This window comes from Nestor notabilis, unplaced genomic scaffold (assembly GCF_000696875.1).
Source record: "Nestor notabilis isolate BGI_N333 unplaced genomic scaffold, ASM69687v1 scaffold27357, whole genome shotgun sequence".
Taxonomy (NCBI): Eukaryota; Metazoa; Chordata; class Aves; order Psittaciformes; family Psittacidae; genus Nestor; species Nestor notabilis.
In genome coordinates, this window is record NW_009937319.1 from 5424 (window position 1) to 29689 (window position 24266).

The 24266-nt window shown below is 43.5% G+C and overlaps 1 protein-coding gene across 1 annotated transcript in view; it reads right to left on the reverse strand.

Moving 5' to 3' along the window:
• Positions 1 to 286: 286 nt before the first annotated feature.
• MAMLD1 (mastermind-like domain containing 1) overlaps positions 287 to 24266 on the reverse strand; it is a gene marked incomplete at its 5' end in the record, with an annotated part of 32955 nt that continues 8975 nt past the window's right edge. The window contains 4 exon segments of the mRNA XM_010018783.1: positions 287 to 1008; positions 1011 to 1298; positions 1584 to 1665; positions 3141 to 3287. Of these exon segments, the coding sequence (XP_010017085.1) occupies positions 287 to 1008; positions 1011 to 1298; positions 1584 to 1665; positions 3141 to 3287 (1239 nt within the window).

Sequence of the window (24266 nt, forward strand, 5' to 3'; positions counted from 1 at the left end):
TGAAATCCCTATAATAAAACCAAAAGTTATGATATAGATTTATTTACAAACAGTCCAGCAAGGAAGTATAAATACTTCTACATTTAAGGTTTAGGAAAACATAATTTACAAAATATTCAAATATATACAGTCATCTGAAAAACTGCCAACATTAAACTTTGATGCAGGCAAAGGATTGGCTGAGTCCATTCATTCTGTATTGAAAGAAGCGCCGGCTTTCCCAGGCTGTCTGTTCTGTTCAAAAGCCATACGTATGTTATTTACAACGAGACTGCTTTTCTCTGAGCTAAACATGTCCGGAGCTTTGAGCATGCTGTCCCAAAATGTCATCTATCATTGTCAGATTGTTCAACCACTCTTCATCGTTGCTGCTGCTGCTGCTGTTCTTCATGAGAGAGTCAAGGAAGTCAGTGTCACTGCAGTTGGTGGGCATGATGGAGTTGCTGTGCTGGGACACAAAGTCATACTGCGGCAGCTCGGCGGCGGCACTCAGCCTGTTGAAGGCATCAGGCGGCTGGCCCGAGGAAGGGTAGCTTGGTGGGCCGAGGCCCGGGGCAGAATTGAGCTGGTTAAAACTGGACATTCCTTGTGGCACTGATTTCATAACATTCACAGCTGGCAGCGGTCCTCTGGTTAAATTGTGTCTCAAGGTCTGATTACTCATTGAGCTCAAGCCCTGGCCAGACTGGCCCATGCTCAGTTTCTGCATCTGTCTGACCTGGACGCTGGGAGCGATCTGATTAGGCGGCACGACAGCCTGCTGGGAGAACTGCTGACCAACTGCGCTTGGCCTCGCATTCTGTTTGGAGAAGAGAGTGTTACTGGAGAACTGCTGCATGCTGGTATCCATTTGGCTTTGATTTGGCATTCTTGGCACAGTGGTCGGCGTCCACATCTGGGCAGATGAATTGGGGTAGAGGTTAGGGACCCTTGGAACACCCGGCTGCCTCAAGTGTTGCTGAGTTGCAGAGTGATTTGCTAAGGAACCAGAAATGAAAACTAAAAAAAAACATCAGAGGGGTTGTGTACTGTTTGGCACCCCGAGTTCATGCCCAGTGAGTTCTGGCTCGGCCGCAGTGGGATGTTAAAGTCAGAATTAGGTGGAAAAATCCCCTGCTGCTTGCCAGGGTTGTGTGGAATCATCACCATCGTCCCGCTGCTCTGGCTGGCGGTGGCTGGGGCCATGCCAGAGCCCAAGGTGCTCTGGAGCATGGCTGGGTTAGATGGCAGCATGCGGTGGTTAGGCGGAGGAGCTGGCATCACCTGGCTGCAGTCAGTGGGAATGGGCTGCTGCACAGCTGCGGATAAAGAGACGTGTTAGCTGGTGAGCACACGTTCACCCTGGAAACATGGCAGAGCCTTAAAAGGCTGCTGCTCTGTCCTTCTCTTTCATTACATGGGCCTCTCTGTGTTCTTTGTAACAGCTGTTACTGGAGTGACAAGGAAATGGGTGAATCTCATGACGTGATAAAATGTGAAATGCTTTTATTCCAGGACAGAGGATCATTAAGTGCCCTGTATTTAATCAGACCCTAGGCACTAGTTCCTCGAGGCTTTTCATAGCACGCCACTTCCCTCCTTACCTTGAAACTGATTTATCTGCTGAGCTGCAAATAAACTCCTCTGCTCAGATGTTACTCCCAGCATATTTTGTCTCTGCTTTTCCTGGAAAACAAGGGGCATAACATTCAAGTTGCATCCTTTTGACAAGCAAGAATAGCAGCAGACACTTGAAGTGTAGCCACTGCCATTATCAACCTCTCCTGCACATACGCACCACACACACATCCCTCTGATGAGACTCAGCCCAGACAGTTCATTTCAGTCTGGGTCTTAATTGCTCACATGCCCCTTCTTGCAAAGGTGTCCTGACAACAGCCCCACATTAGGAAGTGCAGCCTTTAGCAGATGCTGTACAGGTGCCCTGGGGGGAGCTGGACAAACATGGAGACCCTCATGTCACCAGCTTATGAGTGAAGCGCAGAACATTCAGAGGCTGGCACCTCCTCAGCGCCTCTTGTGCTTACTGTTTGGATGTGTCCTGTGAAGTACTCAATCCAGGGACAAAAGGTGCCCAGAAGTCTATTAGTAAGCAGAATCTAGTGAACAGAATCTGTGGCAGCATTCCAGGGACACACCGATATATGGTGTAGTGGCCATTACCCTGTCTGGAGGATGGCTCTGCTCCTGTGTACCATCACTTTGTTCTGGTTGCCACTTCGAACCAGGTAGCACTAGAACAGAGGAAGCCAGGGACCCTGAGCAAGGCACTGCGGGCTTTCTGCAAGTGACCTAATTTGTGTCTCCCACCATTTAACCCCAGAACCCACCACTGCAGTTGCATCCCTGCTGTGGACCTGGGGAACTCTCTGTGGACAGTGGAAGCCAAGGCCTGGCTCCTGCTGTGTCAGAGCAGCACAGATAAGCTTGAAGCCAACTGACAGAAGGAGGCAGAGTTGGTTTTGAAAGGGAGTTTGATCAACGAGTAGGACAGTACTTTGTCGAGCGTTTTACTGAGCCGCTTCTCATCTCATTTCCCATCCAATGAAACGAGCCTCCTCATTTCTTTCAGTGGTAAAAAACCAGCACGCTCAGAAATCAGAGGTACGTGTCCAGTGCTGCCTCACCCAGCTTGTCTGTGGGATTCCCCCATCCCTGCTCCTCCACACAGCATGTTATAAAACTCGTATGGGACTTCTGTTGCTAGAGAGACTGGCCAAGCCCAGGACAAACTGAAGTCTAACATCTGCTCTTGTAAAGCCCAAGGGAACCAGAGAGAAAGGCAATACATGGAGGACATCTCTTCTGGGGCTGACTCACTCTCCTTCTCTGCATCTTCCCTCCCAACTCTGGGGCTGACCAAGGTTGACGGCAATGATACAGAGGTGACTGAATCCTTCCCTTGCATACTGGTGGGCAGATCTGCACTTGGACTTGCTGAGCAGCACTTGGCCTTGGCTTCCCTTGGGCATGACATCCTAGACTCATCACAGCCCCAGTATGACTCAAGCCAGCAATTCCAGGGTCACTCCTTTGTGTTTGCTGATTGGTGATTTCCCCATTCCTGTTTGGACAGTTAGTCCTGTCCTTCCCAATGAGGTGGACAGCAGAGCAACCCACAGCGGCACTCGGCATCGTACCTGCATCAGCTGTCGTTTCATTATTTGCTGCTTCAGTAAATGGTTCCTCATCGTGTACCCATTCACTGTGGCTGGTGCCGGCACAGAGCCTCCGCTTGGGATGGAGCCTGGCTCCTGAAGCCTGGCAATAATTCCTGGATTTTGATCCTGCCAGGAAATATGAAAAAAGAAAATTAATCTCATCAGGGAGATAACAACAGAAGTCCTTATCCTCTTTGCTGATGCCCTCTCTCCAGTCTTTGGCTGTCCCAAGGCCAAAACACCTTGTGGGTTCACATGGACCTGCATGTCACAGTTAGCACAGTGAGGGGCAGAGGGCTGCTCTGATTTCTGAGGATCAGCACAAGAAGAAGTGAGAAGCAAAAAGTTAAGGCAAAATTCTTTGAGACTAGCCCAAGGCTACAGGACTGATTCACTACCACTACTGGAGCCACATGGCAGCCTGGCTGGCAGAAGGGATGTGAGTAAAGCGTCACATTTCCCACCAGTTCCCCAACTGTTACACTGAAAGACATAAGGTAAGAAGAGTTGCATGAGGGTAGGATTTGGCAGTTGAATGTAAAGGAGAAGCCTACAGGAAAAGAAAACAGCAAACTAAAGGCAGAAGAGGGAAAAAGGTGCCCTCAGACCAGGGACCAAGAAAGGAAGAAAGAAGGCATGGGACTGGGATTAAGTGGTTCTTGTGGGTTCCGTGAGTGGACAAATGAGGATAGCCAATAGCGAAAGGAGAGGAGAACACGTGAAAACTCAGGGTCAGGTCATGGCTGGGCACAAATCAGTAATGCAGTGGGCCTGACTCCTGTCTGGGGCAAACTGGCCTCACTCTTGAGTCCTCAATGAAAGATCTGAGGTGTTTTTCACCTGGTAAGGACTTGCCTTCAAAGAAAGAGCACTGTGGAGAGAACAGGAAAAGAATATTCTCAAGAACAGATGAAGATGCAACCCAAAAGGGAAAAAGACTTTAAAAAAGTACTGAAGTCTAAACATCTTTGGAGCTGGCAGGTAGTCAGGGAAATACAAAAGAAAAACTAGGGAAGAAGTCAAGGCCTCACTGAGGACAAGGTTCCGTAAGCACTATACCCAGGAACAGCAGTACCAGTGTATTCCCCTTTCTCCATTTTCACGTCCAGTGTCTACATTATTTATGATCTTTTGTGACTATTGGCAGGGAGAAGTTTGTATATTATAGCCAGCATCCTTAGCTAGGCCATGCTTCCTTTGTTTTCAGAATGGAAGTCCACATCCTTTGTTTGAAAATCAATGTTATCAGGAGATAAGCAAGAAGAAAATGGTTGTTGCCTTTTGACATCTGACAATTAGAAGCACACTCAGATGGAGAAAACAGGATACGAGCCATGTTTCAGAATGGCCATAAGAAAGCCTTGGAAGGCATTTGTCATCGGGCAAGGTTCTTGGGCCTGGGGCACCTTTCCACAGCAGCTTCATCATGAGGAATCACCCAACTCCTTCCAAGATACTCTTTGTAAGACCAATTACCAAGAAGGTCACTGAAATTACTCATTTTTATGGTGCCTCCTTTTGTTGTAGCACTTCCGTCTATTATGCAAAAGCACAGTTGATGAAATGTAAATGCCTGCTAGACAATTTACTAAAAGACACAAACCTGCAGCTCACCACTGCTCTCATTATCATTCCTATTCATCGCAGTCTCATAAGACTAGTCTTTATTACTGCTGCTTTGCTTACAATTCTGCTGGACATCTCTCCTCCTCCCCTTCCCTCCTACCCATTTTACTCCCTCTCTCCGACAGAAAAGAGAGGAGAAAAGTAAATATGATTTACTACAGATGTAAATAGGAAAGTTCATGTAAAGCTAGCACTCTGCTTTCATGTCAGACAGGATTCTGCAGCTGTAGTTAAGCTTTGAATAATGCAGATTGCCTCTAGGGGAATATCTGAAAGTGGAGGGATTCAGTTTGTGTACTCTGCACATGAAAGGCACTGAAATGTTCATGCCACCAAAATCCCTGCCATCTATCCAATTTCCTCCAAACTTGTCTTGTTGCGTGCAGAGGGTCTGTGCTTACTGAAGCAAATGAGTTTAGTGCAAGGACAATCATTCTGATGTCTTGCTCAGAGCTATTGCTTTAACAAGTCATAACATTAAAGTCTCTTTTCCTAATCATGTCCACCTCATTCTAATTTCTCCTAAACATCATCAAGAAAATAATGTTGATTTTTCCATATTATTAATGGTGAAGAAGTGTAAATCACATTACTAATTGCGGCTCTTGTGCTGTGGCAGTACAACAGCTTAATTATATAGGATTTTCTGCAGGCACCCTATAGCAGTAATGACAATCAGTGATGTTCATTTGCAAATACACAGAATGGGTTGCTGAGGTTTTCAGAGCAAAGTTGTATAACACATAATTAGCCACTAAAGAAACAATCTATAGATATACATTTTGCTTTTAGGGAAATTAGGACAAAATAGCATAGATGGAAAGACAAAGAATTAATTCAAAATCTTGCCTTTTACAGTTCAGATTTAGGTTAAGCCAAAAAAAAAAAAAAAATGAAAGGGGGGGCGGGGGGGGGGGGGAAAGAGAGAAAAGGAAAAGTTCTCTCTTTTCACCACTAGTGGGAACTACTGTATTCTCTCACAATAAAAAATAACTACTTAAACGTCACGACTAAGAATAGCTCTAGTGTAGTCTAAAGGACACTGCTATCTGAACCAAAGGTTAATGAACTTTAAACATTTTCCCTTTTCATCACTCCCTCAAAAAAATCACTTTCCTTCCCATAGTAAGGCTAAGCCACACGAGCCATAATCTTAACTTGTCTATAGTTTGTGTTATCTCATTTTAAAATCCAGGAAGACAGCAAAGAGAGGAGGATTCTAGCGCTGAAGTTGGGAACGATGGAAGCGGGTGTTCACGCCCAAAAGGCTCGTGTCTGAGCCAGTGGTAAGATACGCTGCAGGGCACAATGGCCACGGTGATTCTTATTCTTCAACTTAAAAAAGTGTTTGCATGTAGGTATCAGGTTTTTTGCCATTTTCCCTCCAAATATTCATATTAAAACATCAAATGGGCAGAATCTCTAACTAAACAGCACACCACACAGCCCTAGAACTGGAGAGCATGGGTTTATGTTGCTAAGAAAAGTGTCACACAGCAGGTCTGGAGCTCCTGCAGCACTCCCTGGGCTTTCCAATATGGCAATTCTTGTTCAAAAAGGTGCTGGAGTTAACTTCATAGTTCTGACTTAATATCTCATGCACTAGTTTTGAGAGCAAAGGAGAAAATAATCGGGTTCCAGGTTTGCAGGAACATACACTGTTTGCGTCAGTATCCAGCCACTAGCTGTAATTGTGAAAGCCCAATGAAACCAGTTCATCCCAGCTGGTGCCCGATGGGAGGCTGCCCAGGCTGGGCAAACCCATCTGCAGATCACTGCACCCAATTGAAGTGAGTGTGGGTCTGGTCCAACAAAACATTCAGGCAACCACTTAATGGCAAATATGCAAACAGTCCCACTGAGAGCTACCATGTACATTTATGAATCTACATCCTTCTAAACATCCACTCACAGGCTCGACCTGCCCAGCCCCATCATCTAATTATGTACAAGATGCACAACTGCAGTAAATAAGTGCGGAGATGAATTGTTCTGTAGATAAACTCCAGTCCTCAGCACTTAGTTACATACCCAGCAATCACTTTGTGGCTTCACTTAAGTGAGAATGAAGAAATTTATGGCCCCTAATTCCTCTGAATCCTCATTAACAAACAGTCCAAAAAGAATCTAAAAGCAAGACTTCTTGAGGATCTGAGCTGGAGCTTTAATCACTCTTTGGCAAGTATGTAAAGATCCTTCTAATCTTTAATAAAGAGCATGCATTGTTTTTTAGGACTATGTGAAAAAACTAAACTCATTTATCATTATTAAACCTTCCCATCTGCTATTACAGTGTAACTCCAAAGAATATAACAAAGAAATGTACATGTTAAATTGTATTGACTTAAGCCCAGAGCTGTTGGAGATGTACGATTTATTTCAGTGAGGGCATGAAGGGGACTGCAGGCTGCTAGACAGAGTCATTTGTCCAATGCTGAAAAGACAGTTATCTGCACCAAAATGGCTTTTGGAAAGGCACATTTGCTTTATAAGAAATAAGCTGCCAGGTGAGACAATTCAGCATTATGTTACAGACACAGACATTAAAACTAAGCCATGAATTTCAATAGTTAACAGATGGACTAATTAGAGACTGAATTCTTTGTGGTTCTAACAGTTAACCAGGTCACAGCAAGGTTACTGAGAGAGAGACAGGCAGCTTTGCAAATTTCAGCAGATATTTGTAGAGTCAGGGAAGAACTGCACTTCCTAACTGAAAGCGTTAGCAGCAGTGGAAGAACAGAAACATGTCTAATTAAAAATGCCTATAGTACCTGCATGTGAAAAGTTTATTCCATTTCAAAAGACAAGGCTGATTTGAGAAATATTCCCTCCACTTTCAAGGGGGCATTCAGCCTGAAACCAGTAATTATAGAACTTAAAACAGAAGGATTGTTGAGAAGAGCCACAGCACCCTGGCTATAAAAGGGAAAGACTGAAGGAAATGGTCCACTCACGGTAGATGTTTACTAGAAATATAAGAAAGGGACAAACTGCTTTTCCATCTTTTTTTTGGTAACCAAAGATATTTGAAGTATTTACCAAGACATCACACAGTAACAAACAAACAAATAAAAAATAAGGGAAGAAAAACATGGCACTGGACTTGACAAGAGCTTGTACTACTAATCTGCTCAGCCAGGGACTCCAGGTGGATCCATATTCCCAGGAGGGACAGCTGTTCTCTAGGGGTGGGGTGAAGTTTCATTAACCCAGTTTTGTTCTGTATTTTAAGAACATCTGTTACATGTGGGTAGTTCTGTACTCTGCTGAGGAAATGCAAATGGTAGTTTCAACCTAATGCCTCTGGGTTTCCATGAGCTCCCACCTGCCTGCCAGTGCATTGTCTCCTGTCTAGTAGGTACGTTGCATCTCCTTGGTGGGTCTCCCATGCCTGGGAAGCACCTTGCTCTGAAGTCCCTGTCTAGGACTCCTAGGGACAACAACTCTACAAATGCTACAAACTAAGCAATTAAAACATTAGTAGCATTAAAGTTGCCTCACCCATGGAATTATACAGTTTAAGTTTCGTGGTTAGATCTACAGCGGAGCCAGACATAGGCTCCTGGTGTCCAGCAACCTTTTGCGGCCCCATAGAAAACCACCTTTACAAAGGTAGGATCATTGCCTCCACAGCTGTTAATCCAAGTAGATACTAAGATGGTGAATCTGTCTGGCCAATGCGTACAAACAGAGCAAACAAAATCTAGGGTCAGGGTTTGGCAGAATGATGGTGTCAGCCCAGTCAAGAGTGTAATGTCTGAGAGATACTATGATCATCTGCTTCACACAGAAGTCAGGGGTTACCTGTGCTTCTTGCCTCTAACAAAACTCTCCATTTGCTCTTTGGAAGTTTTCTGTCTTTTTTCTCTCCTGTATTCTGCTCACAATTCAGAGATGCTCTTCCAGATAAAACAGCCTTTCAGTTCAGAAACACTCCAAAGCTTTCCGTTTGTTTGTGTGTTTGTTTTAGCACAATGTATGAACATCGATAAAACAAACTGTGCTGCTCAATGGATCTTTTTTTACCCATCTTTCACCCACTTTCTTGCTATACAAGCTTGTGAAATACTACCAGACTCAAGTTTCTAAGCTTATCCTGAGGGCTGTCAGTCAGGAAAAGGCTTTATTTGAAGTCTGTAAGTGATCTATGAGTATATGGTTCTGTTTCTAAAAAAAAGTTCTTTTAAGTTTTTCTTTCTTTTCATACGGCACTAGCATGTACAGCTTCCTTCAAAGCTAGTCCTGTGCTACAAGCAATGACAACATCACCACACCTGGCTAGCAATCATATCAGGGTCTCCTCCCTTCAAGCAAAGCAGATGAAACACTAATTTCCCTATAGCTGCTCATTATATTGCATGTTGTTCAAAACAAAACAAAATCCCATCAAAGTATCCAAAGTGCTTTTAAAAATGCACCCAGAATTTTAATAAGATGGAAACTGAGTCCACATCCTCTCTTAAAAAAACTAATCAAATTAGTTAAAGCTTTTGTGCAAAGACTCTACTGGTATTTTCAGAGCTGGTTTCATCCATCAAAACATGCCGTTGAAGAGCAGAAGCAATCAGAGCAACAGAAAAACAGAAAATCCACAGTGAATTATTGCAACAGTGATTTTTCTCTTAGATGAAAATACATCCTTTAGCAGGCAGGTTGAAATCAAGCTGTGATGCTGTTACCAGCACCAAGTTGTTAGAAAAAACATAGCAAATGGCTTTGGGAGCAGCCAGGAGCCTGAGGCACAACCTGGATGGGAGAGTTGGTGTATCACAGGCACACACAACTTCCCAGGGACTGTGGTGCTTGTAAGGAGGCACGATCAAGACTCCAGCAACAGCAGCTCCCCTGCAAAGAGATCCTTTGGCCCAGATGAACTGCCATGCCATAGGTAAAGGTAGCTCAGAGAAAGAGCTTTGCTCCACTATCCCGAGTGAAAGGCAAGCTTTTCAGGAGGAAGAGAGATCACAGAGGCTCTGCCAGACCCCTGGAGGCAATGGGACCTGGGTACCTGCAGTGTTAACACACTTTTCCTCCACCTGAGAATGCTCTGGGGCTGGACTCATCCCCACCAGTCTTTGTACTTCAACATACTTCAACATAAACTATATGTTATTGCTTTTGTGTGTATACACCCAAAGATGCAGAGATGGGTGTTTTGTAGCTGTCTATACGACATAGAGTCAAGATCCCAAATTGAATTCTCTGCAAAGAGCAAAATATTTGTATTTGGCTTGTACAGCTATCACGATTCTCCAGCCCTTGACACCACGCTTTCATTCCCATGGAGGGCAGCTTGCCTATAAATTCAATGAGATAATCTAAAACTGTATTTATCTCACCCAATTTCAGCTGGTAGTCCTTCTGCCTGTCTTTACAAGGTTGTGCTAGCTGTGATGACAAACTACAACATCTCATATCTATAAAGTGGTTTGACTCAAGTAATCCTTGTGTTATGTCAAGGCATGCTCTCAGAGGTGTCGATGAGATTCAAAAGGAGCTGGGTTAGCTTGACACCTGGAAGAAGCTGCTACAGGGAAATGCAATGACTGGCTGGTGAAATTCTGTATTACGGAGAGCAGAAAAGATCTGATTTTAAAAATGTGAATATTTCATTCTAACAAGGAAAAAATCAGGAATTCTTGAGCTAACAGGAGAAATTAGTCCTCTGCCCATTTCTGAAAAGCTCTGTGAACTGCAGTGAGGTGATCTGAATCAGAGATTTGTGAATCACTTGGTTTCTCTAAGTTAATGTTTCCATGAATTTCTTTTTCCTTTTCATGCAAAGGGTCAATTTGCAGAGGCAGATGCCCATGTCTTGTTAACTTTCAATAGCAGTTGTCTGCCTAACCGCTTCTGAGAAGCCCTTTGCATGAAAACCTGCCCACATGCAAAGCCCAACAGTTTATACTCCTGGTTTCTCATGTAAGTGCACAAACAAAGCACACCCTGGCATGAAGTATCACATCACTTTTTCAGTATTAAACCTTTCACAAGCTTACTCTTTCCTAACAGATGAGCCTATTCAAACACCTAAAATGGTTGTATCAGGCCGTCTGCCCAATCAAGTGCCAAAAATCACCACCATGACTTACACAACAAAATGCAGTGATAAATAACATGCTAAAACAATGGATGCAAAGTAGGCTGTGACTAGGTAGTTCCTGTGAACAAATTTTTAAAACCAAGATGTTGAAAAAGAAAAATAAATTAAAGTGACCTTGAGTATGGGGAACAAGGTGTGATTTCATTATTTTTTTAAATGGAAATGATTATTAAAACACCCGAAGCTGAACTGCTGTAACCAAGTCAACTCAATCTCCCCTTAAAAATTCCTTTTCTCCCCATCCATTCAGATTGTATTTACAAACTGTAGATGTCTCATTTTTTTCTTGTGTCATTTCATTATTACAGAGTTGAGATCACTAGCCATCTGCAGCTTCATTTCATCAAGCTCTGATTTGTCCTTGGTGCAAGGTCATACAGGACAAGAACATAAAATGCTGCTTTCCTCAACTGACAGTTCTTTATGCCTTCCTGTAAATACTCCCCACTAATTTTAAATAATTTTACCACTTCATACTCCCCCTCACACATGCTGAAAATGCTGATATACACGCATATTAATAAGGATCTTGTCATTTAACCACTGCATGACATATTAGAAGCAATTAATGGTGTTTATTTGCTGATAACATAGGCATTTCGAACTCCAGCTCAAGAATCCTTGGTAGCTTCATGTGACTTGCAGGATATTAGCTATGGGTCAGAAGTTGGGACCCCCCCATTCAGCATTAGCATATGCTTGGAGCGACTCTGCTTTCCATCAAGCAGAAAAAAAATGCAGTCAGCACACAAAAATTACCAGCTGCTATATACCCTATGGTGGGTAAGTGATAATAAAACATCACTAGGTGTATGTGGGTTCATTCATTGAAATCAATAGACCGCTAAGAAAAGATTTTCAGGCGCATGACACAATGTTCCAAGCTAAAAACAAAGAAAACAGAACACGGAATTTCTACTCAGATCAGATTTGACTTGCCATAAATTCTGGAGCATCTTCCCTTAAGTAGAGACTGCTGCTCTGGATTACGGCCAAGCCAACCAAGGTAAAAAAAAAAATAGCAGGGTAAATGAATTTCAGAGTCTTCATTAGCACACCCATAAAGCAACAGCGAATAAGTGAGTGATTGAGAGTAATCAGCTCTAGCTCTGGGGGTCAGTCTCCCCTCCAGTCTCTGGCTGTGGATGCTGGCAAAAACAGACTGAAGGTCCCACCTCTAATCTCCAACACAAGGTGCCTCTCTTTTGGCACCTGGAAAATTCACTACTGGGCTGATGTAGTGGATTCTGCGATATGCTCCGCTGTGCGCAGCCATCTGGCTCCCAAATAACCATGTGAGAGTTTTTACTTGGGTGCTTTTAATAGCCCCACTACTCCTAGGCATGAAGACATGCACATCTTAAGAAGTCTGTGGAGGGTTAGCTCATGAGACTGTGAGCATGCAATTTGTCAGAAGGAGACGCAGAAAATGGGATGATTAAAGGTGAACTCCCCAGCTACCTCTAAAGGAGATGATCTTGAATGGCGAGTTTGTTTTGTGACTGAATCACAGGATAAAAGCCAGCCACCTGGACTTGGGCTCACATGAGCAGGTTCAGTCCCCAGCTCCATCATACATAGTTTCTTCACATGACTATGGACAAGTTGCTTCATCTCTCTGTCTCAGTTTCCCCACAAAAGGAACTAAAGTTACTCCCTGAATAGGAGGATGAGGGTCAGTTCCTGGGGCAGTGTGAGGGGTTACACCTTCAGCTTCCTGAAACAGTGCCTCTCCCATGCCCTCAGGTTATGACCCAAAGACCTGCAGTAGAACTGCACTCCATGCTGCTCACCCTTGAGAGGTGGAAGGGCTTTTTCTGCTTCACACGACACACAAGATTTTGTCATGTCCTCTTCTCTGCATCTCTCCTCTGGGTCCGGCCACAGCTGGTTGCACCTCAGAACAGCACTAAGCTACACCAAGTTGTAATGTTCCCCTGAGGCCTCTATCTAACCTGGCTGCACAGACCAGCAGAGCGCAGCATGTCCTGGAAACACGTCCTGTGATCCCATGACTCGCCCCTTAAGTGCCAGCAAAAGAAGCTGCTGCAGCACCTACAGACATTACCACACCTGGAGAATCCAAAAGTAAGAGGCTGGCTGAGGTAGTTACAGGTGAGAATCCTAGGACTTTTCCTGCAAGTCCTGCTTGATACTTTACTGTGACAGCTTTTATTGTGGTGAGAACAGTCCTGCTTTACTCAACATCCTCTCCTGCATCCCTGGCTTCTGCCCCCTCCCATCCCCGTTATATGTCCTTCTCTGTCATTTACACAGCAGGAGAAACCTTTGATTAAAAAATTATCCATGAGGATAAAAAAATCCAGGTGCCTTTAAATACCATCTTCAGCCAACATTTCCCTGAAATTCTGTGGGATTTTAGTGTCTTTGTCCCTTAAGAGAAGAGGATTCTAGGAAACATGTGCCTTTGAACATTTGGCCAGTGTTTGCTGTAAGGGAATAGGTAAGCATGTTAAAGAAGCAAGAGGCTGGAGCTAGTCCACGTTCCCTTCAAGGCAGAGATGTTGCAGAGCAGCCACAAGTGTTTCTTCTTTGGAGACACCGCATGTCAACAGTTAACTTCCCTTTGTTCCCATCCAAATGATTAAGGTTAGAAGCTTGCTTGGTGACATCACCAGAGTTTAAACATGCTGGATATGGTCCAGGGAGCCAAAGTTATTGCTGACCCCATGGTTACTGATCTGCTCCGCAAGTAGCTGATGTCTGCTCTCACTTTATGAATTATTTAATGGGTTAAAGATTGGTCAGATCTTCTTTATGCAATGTACAGCTATACAGTGGGCAGGAGGACGTAAACATGCATTAACAAGGTTAAAGTCATATACTGTAACTACACTGTTTTCAGCTTGCAGCTTTATTGACTTAATCATGCCAGCACCGCAGCCAACAAATCATTAAATCCATTCCATTCTTTTGCTGGTTACCAACCACAAAAACAGAGGCAGGCAAACACACAGCAAATCTCAGAGGGGGTGGGGAGTGGCGGCGGGGTGCGGGGCAGAGGGAGAACAGTGGGATCACTATGGAGTGCTGGCTGGCCTGTCACTGACAGCACAAAGACGCCAAATCTGTCTTTACGGACTAAGTGGTTTCATGGTTTAAAGTGACACACTCATTTGTTCCTGTTTTGCAATTATTATAGAAAAGAAGAAGGGGAGGGGGAGAAGGAATATAAAGCAAACTGAGCTGCTTCATGCCGTAACAGCGTGTGTGTATGCGCATCCTCGCAGAGCCACGAATCTCATCTGTAAATACACCCCAGGGCCAGGCAGAGGGGATGGGGCACTCGCTGCACCCCGGGGGGCTTGGGCAAGGCACCGCGCTCCCTGCTAATCTGAACTGAAATGCAGGCATAATTAAGAGTTCAGGGTAAAAGAAAAAAGACATGGAGCATTAAATCAGGCCTTCTATTGCCCGCCAGGAGCAACTCTGACCACAGCCCAGCAATGGGAGAAGTCCCTGCTTTCAGACCGAGGTAACAACATCACTTTCAGACAAGTGCTTTAATTTCTGACCTGTAACTTTCCATATCCATGTCCAGGCCCCCCCGAAGATCCCTGATTGTCAGCACTGCAGAGAATGCAGGTGCCCACAGCAGATTGCCAAAAGAATGTTTCTAGGTGGTTAGTTTAAGACATCCAGGTTTGAAAACGGAGCTGTCAGCTTATCAGTTTTGTATCTGTAAGATCTAATTTGTCACCACTTTTGTCCCCATTAATTTCTTGATGGAAATCATCTTCTCTATCACCATAAAACACAAGCGGCTTGTTTTGCGCAAGGGAGAATCACGTCAGGACACAGCTCCTCCGTGTTACAAACAAGCTATGGAGGAAGAATTCAGCATGAACTCTTGGAAATCTACAAATATCAGGGTGTTATGCTTTTTTTATTGATGATGACTCATCAATAAAAGATGATATATAATCAACTGCCTATTTGCAAGCTTTCCTCCACTGAGAGAACATCAAATAAGCTCCCCCTTTCCGGGGAAGACTCAGCTGCACCAGGAGAGAATCCTGGCTCATTTCTGTTAAAAAAGAAGGAGCAGCCAACAAGCTCCCTTTCCTTCACCTCCTCAGTATAAGGTGTTTAGAGCTCTGCGGATAAGAATAATCTGGATTTTGCCATCTTACGAGTGCAGGGGCTTGGCAGATACATTTGCACCTTGTCCTGAGACTCACCACTACAGACCTGTTGGAACACCATCATTATTTGGTTTTATAGATGTTTTCTCTAGACCAAAACAACCCTTCTTACAGGTTAAGTGCAAACCTTGCCTCCTTCTGTTTATTAGTCACCAGATCCTTATCACCCAGAAATGTCTCCTAGCTCCATACACTGCAAATAATCATATCATTACTCCATGAAGGAGTCGTACAGAATTCCTCCAGTAAACAGCCACCAGAGAAGAGACTGTCCCCTAGACACACGTCTGCAGTACCAAGGCAGCAGAGCATCATCAAACATACTTCTTTCCAGCCACCACAATGCACAACAAGCCAGAAACAAAAATGCTTTTTGAGAGTCAGAAAGTCAAAAATTCAGCTATTCAACAAACCTAAATGACACTCAACTTCAGACTTCTGTACATCGGATCAGCACAGCTGCTGCTGCTTCCAAAGATGGAGAATAAAGGTACCTCCAGCCCACAAGGGCCAAGCTCAAGTGTGTTGTCCAGGCTTCCCTCACCCATCCATCATATCTCAGAGATGCACATTAGGGTGAGGTGGAATTATCTGCTAAACATCTTTTCCTCCACTGGCCACAGGAAGAACCTAAATGACGGGAGAAGGAAGATGACCCAGTCCCAGAGGAAGGCTGACAGCCACATCTCAAGTCCCAAACCAGCACTTTACCACTGAACTCTTTTACCTTTTTTCTGGGGCTCAGAAGCCCTGACTCCACAGGAGGTGCTCAGAGGAGCTCCCTTCACCCTGATAACACTGCCTCTTGCCCCTGAATCCCAGCTCCACAGGTTCCTGCCAGCACGCACCTGCCTTTCCATTGGTGTGTGCCCAAAGGCAAAGCAGAGGCTTGTGTGGTGGACTCACCAGCCTGTAGAGCATCTTATCACTGCCCTGTAGTTATCAAGAGAACATGGAAATGTGGAGGAGGCTCCACCACCACAGTCATTAGCCGACAAGCTGCTTCAAAGGGAAGTGACAGTTGTGGTGATGTTTTAGGACCGGCACACCCAGCCAGGAGTAACACACCAGCTGGGCTATTTATAATCCCTGATTCTAGAGTCTTAAAATAGCACTGCTTTTATTTTTAAATTTTTAGGCATGCTTGTATATTTAAACAACTCCATTTGCAGGCTCCACATCAAACACATCACAGTCTCTTGGAAACGGGAGACAGCACTCCATGCCTCCCCACTGAAAGGAGAGGTGAACTTTCCTCTCCCCATGACCCCTATCTCCTTGGTCAATGTGATTAGAGTCCTCAGGCCTATTTCCACGTATTTTTACATGTAAACTGGCTCTTCCAAATGCACAATGTAAGGGCCATGCAGCATGTGCCTGCAAACATCCCAACAGCTCAGACTGCAGTACGTGGCCACATGTGTGCTGCTCTTACCAACAGACACCACAAGGTCTCTGAAGGAGTTAATGGGTCCTACAATAAAGCAATCCTGATTGTTAGTGTTTTTCTTCAAAAACAAAGGTCAATATACAGAAGCAGTCAAACAAACCATGGCTGCATGTCCAAAAGGAGAGCTCTCTACAGCCTCAGCACAGGCACAGCTATTCGTTCTCTGCTCCCCAGTGCCACAATGTACCTTTGTTCGCACTTCTTAATGACTGACGCATCCATGTGCTTTTTGTAAAACAATTTTAAAATATTCAGGGCAGAAGAAAAAATTCCTTGCTCAGTCAAGGTTCTGGCAGATTGCATAGGTGTCAAATGGTAAATTGTTAGGTGTTTTGTTTTAATTGCAGAGTTATTTATACCCTGGAACTTGTTATTAACATAGGGAAAAAAAAGAACTTATTCTTACCCATAATTAAAGGGACTAAAATGAGACTGCAAAAGCATGGATGGTCCTGCCAGACCACTCCTTCATTCAGAAGGACTTACATGGGGAGGAACATTAGAGGCCCCATCTTAAGATACTTCAGCCAAAAGCTTCAGAGGGGTCCTCCAATTTCTTCACTGAGCCTCACCCCCCAGCACCCCTCCTCCTGTCTCTCACCGCAGCAGGGATGCTTTTGGGAGAGGGTACTGCAGGGGTGCAATACCACTCTTCTTTATCAGCAAATCCTTTCTGACCAAGGGACACATGGATAGGACACATCCTGGATTTGGCCTGGAGTTGCATAACCATCCTTGTTAAAATTCAGGATTAACAGGTTATATTTTCATTTGTGAGATTGTTATCTGCCCTGAGAAAGGTTTCTGATTTCACCAGCACTAATCAGGACACCACAATGGATTTCCGGTCTTGGCAATGAGGCTCGAGAGCCTTTGTACCTTGTGGAGCTGGTTTTAATTCAAATCTAACTGGCAGAGCTATTGTAGGGTGCATGTTGAACAGATTAGGAAAAAGAAGTCACTTACATGCTACTGTACATTATTTCTAAATCCATTTCTTACAGACACAAATCCCTCCGACCACCAAAGCACCTGGTTCCTGCGGCACCTTTCCAAGAATGACACCTACCATCTCTCCAGTGGCCCTGAGCCAAGATCCCCATTACAGTTCTGTGCCTTAAAAATCTGCACTGGTTCCCTATTATGCTGTTAAGGATATCATAAAACATAAGCAGCAAATATATCCCATATCAATAGAGCAGCATGCCATGACAGCCTGTGCTCCCAACCACCACCGGGCTGCGTGCCTTGCCTCACGTTGTTGGCTCACCAGGCATTCCATGTTTAATGCTCTCACCCAGACACAACACCCTGGCAGAGGAGCTGCAGTTGGCCCAGGAGAACAACCAAGTATGAAACTACTGATGCCATAATTATAACTGGGAGGCCAAACAGACTCCTGAGAGGGACTATCTTTGTGGACAGAGACGGGGAAGGCTCACTGACAACTGGCTTTACCAGATGAGTAAATTAGACCTGGGTGATAGCCTTCTTGTTCTCCCCCTGCCTCCACCCCCAAGGACTGTGAGTCAGTGCAACTGGAGGGAAAATGTACACCAAATTCTACAAGTGCAGAAATTAAAGAGACATCTACAACGCTTGCCTCCGGCGCTTGATACCAGCTGCAAAATTGGGTTAGTTTGACATTGCTGCTGGAGGTGAACAGACCCAGGAAGGCTGGCTAAGCCTTAGCCGAGCAAAGCCCCTCTCTGCAAAGCAGGTGAGCTGAAGGCTGACAGCAGCCTCATTGCTAGGGCACGGAAACACATTTTTAGATTTTTAATTCCAGAAGTGGAGTCAGAGCAATTAAGAAAACAAACTGTTTCCTGAACAAACATGAGGTTCAGGCAGTTTGGGATTATGAGATACACACAAATCTGCGAGTCTGGCCTGAGCCACATTTTAAAGGGCTGGAGAACCCTGCGAGTTCTCTGAGGTTCATAAAAGCTTTTCCTTTAATAGTCAGGTCAAGAACATTTCAGTGTCAAGGTTCTTTTACCAGCGAGAGCACCGGCAAATGAACCCCAGCTGACACTCATGCTGCCAGGCAGCAGCCCGGGAGATCTCCGTAAACGGTATCACAGCTCGGGAGAGGAAATCTCGAATGTCTCGTAAATCCTGTTGCAAGGAGTGCCACATCACAGAGGGCTCATTGGGTTTGTCCACTCCAACAGGATGCCAGCAATGACACCCAGCTGCCTCTGTGATGCCACCCAAGACATCTGCCCATCACTGCCCTGTCCCAGCCTGCCTGTTGCCACAAGCAGCATTGACAGACCAGTGTACAAACTAACCCAGGACAAAAGCAACAAATCACGAGGTTACACCAGAGTCTTTTTTTTCTGTATTTCCTTAATACTCTCTCTTCCCATTTGCTGCTGGACTTGAGGGGAGGATACCAAGGCTGATAAAATGAGTCCAGAAACCTTTGACATGTCCCTGCGAGTTGGGGAGGTTTCCTTGGGGCGAGAGCCGTGGCTGCACTGGGGTCAGCTGGGAGGAGGGAGAGGAGGGCCAGGGAGGGAGAGGGGAAAAAATGAACAGCTGCAAAGCAATTAAGCCTGCCTCTGCCTTACTGTCCAAAGCAGGAGGCAATCTAATTCAGCCTGGTGCCTCTCTTCCTTCAGCCGTCTGGTGCCTGCCTGGGATTCAGGAAAGGGGCTGTCTGCCTGCCCACTTTGTCTGCTGAGCCAAAGGGGCCCTTCCCAGCCACAATTTCCAAAGCAAAGAGATCTTGGCTGGCGGTGTCTCTTCTTTTCTGAGAAAAACATGCGCTGAATGTAGTGGCAGCAGCTTTATAACCCTCTCCTGCCCTTCCTCAGCAAACAACCAAAGTGGAGCTGGAGCAAGAAAATGACCCCGCTGGCTCCTCCACTCAGCACTTGTCTCCCAGCACAATGAATCAATTAGGGTTCAATCATTATGGTGGTAACTGTATCTTTCACAAGCAAGATTTTATATAGAGATAGAATAGGATGTTTTCTGCTCATTTCCTTCCTGTCATTCTAATCACGAGCTACTGTTAAAAATACAATGCATTTAAAGTCCGTAATATTCTCAAGCATGTGCTCCAGTTTCCCAGCTGAATAGCTGGACTTCTGTTTTCTGCACCATAAAGGTGCAGGGATAAAGGGGGGGCCTATAGCACAACTGGGTTAGAAACTCACATAGGGCATATACAGAAGGTCATCTAATTTTCATGTTCCTAATATCAGGGATTACTTTAATTCCTTATTCTCGCCAACTGTTTCAGTTTATAATCCATGGTGCAGAACTCCTTCCAGCATGTCTAAGGACATACTTGTTCTGCTGTTTCTTCAGAAACTGGCAAAAACGTTTTATTTGGAAAATGTTAGTGTAGCAGTTAAAAGCCTTTTAGTACCCAGTTAGAAGGAGAAAATAGGCTCTGTGAGGAGAACAGAGTACAATTCAACTTTACTTTCTGTTAAGTTTCACAGTAATCTAGAGAGCCAGTAGGTACCTTCCCTCTAACTTCATTAAGATAAAAATAGGAAAAAATGTGTATTTTAAATGCAGCTAGACAGCATTTCATCTTATGAAAAGCCTCAATACTGTTATCGTAAGTAGAATAAAAAAGAAATCAGAGACAGCAAGATTTTAGCTCACCATACTGGCAAATACTTTATGAAGTACGAAAACTTACAGAGGAAACCTTTGTAAGCTAAAGCAAAGTAGTTTTATATAATGTCAACCTAGAACAGAGCTGGACACCTAAGTTAGGAGTTCATTTCTAATCTTATTCCACATAGGAATGCTGATGAAGGTCACAGTTCCTTTTAGAATTAAAATTTATAGACATATAGATATATGCCACCTATGTAGGAAAAATCTCAGGCTCTGGACTGGGCACAAAGTGGATTTGGCTGTTTCCCCCTCATTGACAATATTTTTTCTTAATAAAAACAGTTCTTACTAAACAGTCATCTTTTTTTATTTTCTTTCAAGTAGAATACAACTTAAATAAATGTTGGGGTATTAGACAAAGTCCTAAACTATGGGAAAACACCAGTATGTCTAGCAAAACCTTTTTCAATTAAAGATTTACTCCTATTTCAGGATCACCACACAGTCTATGGTGATATTGCCAGCATTTCTCTCTTCTTGCTGACCTTAAGCACTCTTAAGCCATTAAACACATAATATTTTCTGATAATAGAACGCCATTCACATTTCACTAACAATATTTCACTTCAATGAGATATGAACTTGCACATCAAATGAGTCTACCTCAATCTGAGAAATATTAGCACACTTTGGGGAACTGCAGAATCACAAATCATGACATTAAGAGCCCAACATTATTCCTGGAGAACTTGTAAATCCTGGTTGCAGCAATAGGAATTTGAGATGTGTAAGGATTGCAAAATCAGATGTTAATCTGCAGTGAACAACACAGGTATGGGCAGTCTGCATTTTTGCCTTAAGCAAACAAGAACCGACAAGACAATTAATGAGAAAAAGAAGCACCAGTTCTAACTGCACATATAAATAGGCATTAAAAACAACTGTATTCCTTAAGTAAGTCATTACACGGTGAAGAAAACTTTTACAAGAAACTTCTTTGTTGTTTACAAATTTCCCATTTACTTTTTGTTTTTAATTCTTTCCTTCCCACTCACAACATGTGCAACCAACCTCAGGAAAGAGCTTAAATGAAGAACCACAGAATCATCAGTATTTACTCTGGCACCTTCAGTTAACCAGTTCTCCACTTTTTCTGCAGTCGACTAACTAATGCAATCTAAACACAGACCTTCTTATCAAACTAAGACAAGATTACTCAGCTTTCTCCTGGCACAGAAAGACTCGGCTTTTTAGATCCTGGAGGCTGCTCCCTAGTGCAAGCTTGGTCTGGGTGGTGGGAATGGCTGCATTGCCTTCAGCACTTCCTGGTGTGGCACGAGGCACAGCACTATTACCAAGCCAAGGACGAAAAATACGGCAGGAATAGCTTAATTCTAGCTCTAAATGAGCTCAGCAGGGAATCTAAACAGTCAAGTCAATTGCCAGAATCTGCACTTTTCAACCTCGTTCTGCTCCTTTGATCAGACTGAATTTTGAGCTACGGCGATTAATGGACTAATAGAGGAAGTCACAGGGTATCTCTTGGGAGAAGAGGAAAAGGAGAAAAAAGTACCTCATCCTTGTTATGCATCTATTCTGCTAAATGCCACATTTCTGCTTAGAAAATGAAAATGCTGATGTGGAAAGTGTGCTGACAGAGGTGGAAAGGAGGAGAAAAAGGGGGCTGTACGAAACAAAAGTTAATGCTCATATTATCATTCATTCATTGCTTAAACATACCCTTCGGATCAATGGTAAAAGAAAACAACTAGCCAAATCAAATGCCATGTAAACTACCCTTCAATCCAGTATAGTAACAGTTTACACTTAATAAGGCCTGAGAGTAAAGGAAATATTAAAGACATTGGTTATGCAAAGAGAAGCTTCCAAAAGCCCCGAGTATTTAAGTACTGAAAGAAATGAGTTTGTTTATTACAGGGATACATACTACTGCTATCCCAGGATAGTATGTCCTCATCTTTCTGGAAAGGGAAGAAACACAATCACAAAAGTCTTTGTTAGGAACTCTTTCTTTCCTCATTTGCTTTTGTTATTGCCATGCCCAAGAGGAGAGGGCAGCTTTTCCTCCTGCAAGGAGCAAATGTTGCTTTCACAATTCATGACTGTAAAAAACAATCGCCAGAGACCTACAAATAATCACTGGACTGATTAAAATATAACTTATTCAGAGTTTGGCATGTTTACAAAACCAAAACCAAACACAAACCAAAAAAAACAAAAATAATCCAAATGTAAACTGGAGCTGATATAAGAGCAAGTGCATCAAAGCTTCCAACTCACTTTTTTTTTTTTTTTGCACTAATATGCCATTGCCAGTGATAACTGTGCCATTTGCTGCAGCCTTCTTCACCTTTGGTTTTTCTTGTGCATACAGAGACTATACACATACAGAAATTCACTCTGCCTCAGAAATAATCCTGTCATTGTCCTACAATGACCTCCCACTGCATGAATTTAGGTGTGTGTGTGTTTGAGTATTTACAAGATCAAGCTGTTATTGTAATGTCTTAGACTGGGATATCATACTATTTTATCTGCATTATAGGGCTTACCCTGTTTGTGGGTCTCTCATCAATTCTGTAATGGGGAAAAATAGCTTGGCACAGCTTGTCCATAACCTGCATTCACATCTGCATCTGTCTAACACCGATCTAAGGTATCACATTTTCATTACTTCAATAAGAAATGTTAAATAATTTTGCTGGTTATATAGAGAATATTATTTATGCTAAAGCAATGCATTTCCTATCTCCTTCTTTTAATATTCCCATATGAAAACGGTTAAATTGTAATATAGCATTACTTTTTGTTAACAGTAGTGCTTTTTAAGAATTGCATACTGATAATGGTAGTATTTGCCTTTCTATATGCAATAAAAAATTTAACTTTAAACCGGATATGTAATAAAGTGATTAGCCTTCAAAGCCCTAAGAGGAGATACTACATTCTGATTGTGGATTTCTATCGATTATTAGTGCTGGCTGTTTGAAATAGTCCAAAGTGCTCAAGAAAGAAATATTACACAGCCAGCATGGTAGACTGATACGCTTCCTAAATGTACAGTTTTTTAAGACAGCTCATGATAGTGTTTGGCTTTCAAACCTTAATGTTAACAGCTTTGATGGGACTGCTTCTAATTTGTATTTAAGACCCATTACCTCTTCCTTTAAGCAATCTTTGTGAAACATCATTTGTTCTAGGGGGATATTTGCCATCCAGCACAGCTCTGTAATGGCCGTTAATTCACACCATTCTGCTTGCTCTTGTATTAATCAGCAAACTGTGAATCATCCCAGTGTTTCCAGACTTGCAGATGTACGAGGGAACCACCAAGGCCAGTTCAGTTTCTCTCCCCATTCAGACATGGAGACAATATCAGTTCCTGTTTACAGTCATGGCTTTGTTTTCCCCCACCCACATGCTGAAATTTCTCCAAAATGCCCAAAGAGAAAAAAAAAAAAAAAAAGAGAGAGACTGAGTTCATTTTACCAGGAAAGTTATTTCTAGGTATTGCATCTGAAAGAAAACATGTTTGTACTTTTATTTGGTGAGCAGCCTTTACTGCAGCGAGGCAGAATGACGGAGAAGCAGGACGCAGTAGACTGCTCCAGCCACCCCACCCTGCAGAACTGCCGGCCGGCGCCAGGCACACGGGTTAACAGCATCTGAGGGACTCTCTTATTTGTCTGTTTGCTTTTTATTCTAATTGTTAAATTAGCCTTTGGTCCTGTAACTGCTTCTGCCTTGTGGAAACACAGATGTCATTTTAGACTGCTACAAGACAATACTAGGTAGACACCACCCCCAAATTCAAGGGTACAAACAGTGCTTTCACAGTATCACTGCAAAAAGTATTAACGGCAATTAATAATGTAGGCATCAAATTTGAGGCAGTAAGAAGGGCATGGTTTTGGGGAAGTAGGCACATTTCTGAAAGCCAGTCTGCTTTTAGTTCAAAATAAGCTCCCCTAAAACTGCCACTTACTAGAAAAGATACAGGAAACACAGACAACAAAAAAACTTATCTTCCACAAATGTGGGGGAAAAGTGGAATTAAGATGTTCTGATATTAATGGGAGTTTACAGCACACATGAAACAAGTTGGGTGTATAATAGTGTCATAGAAACCATTTCCTCATTGCTGTTCAGCA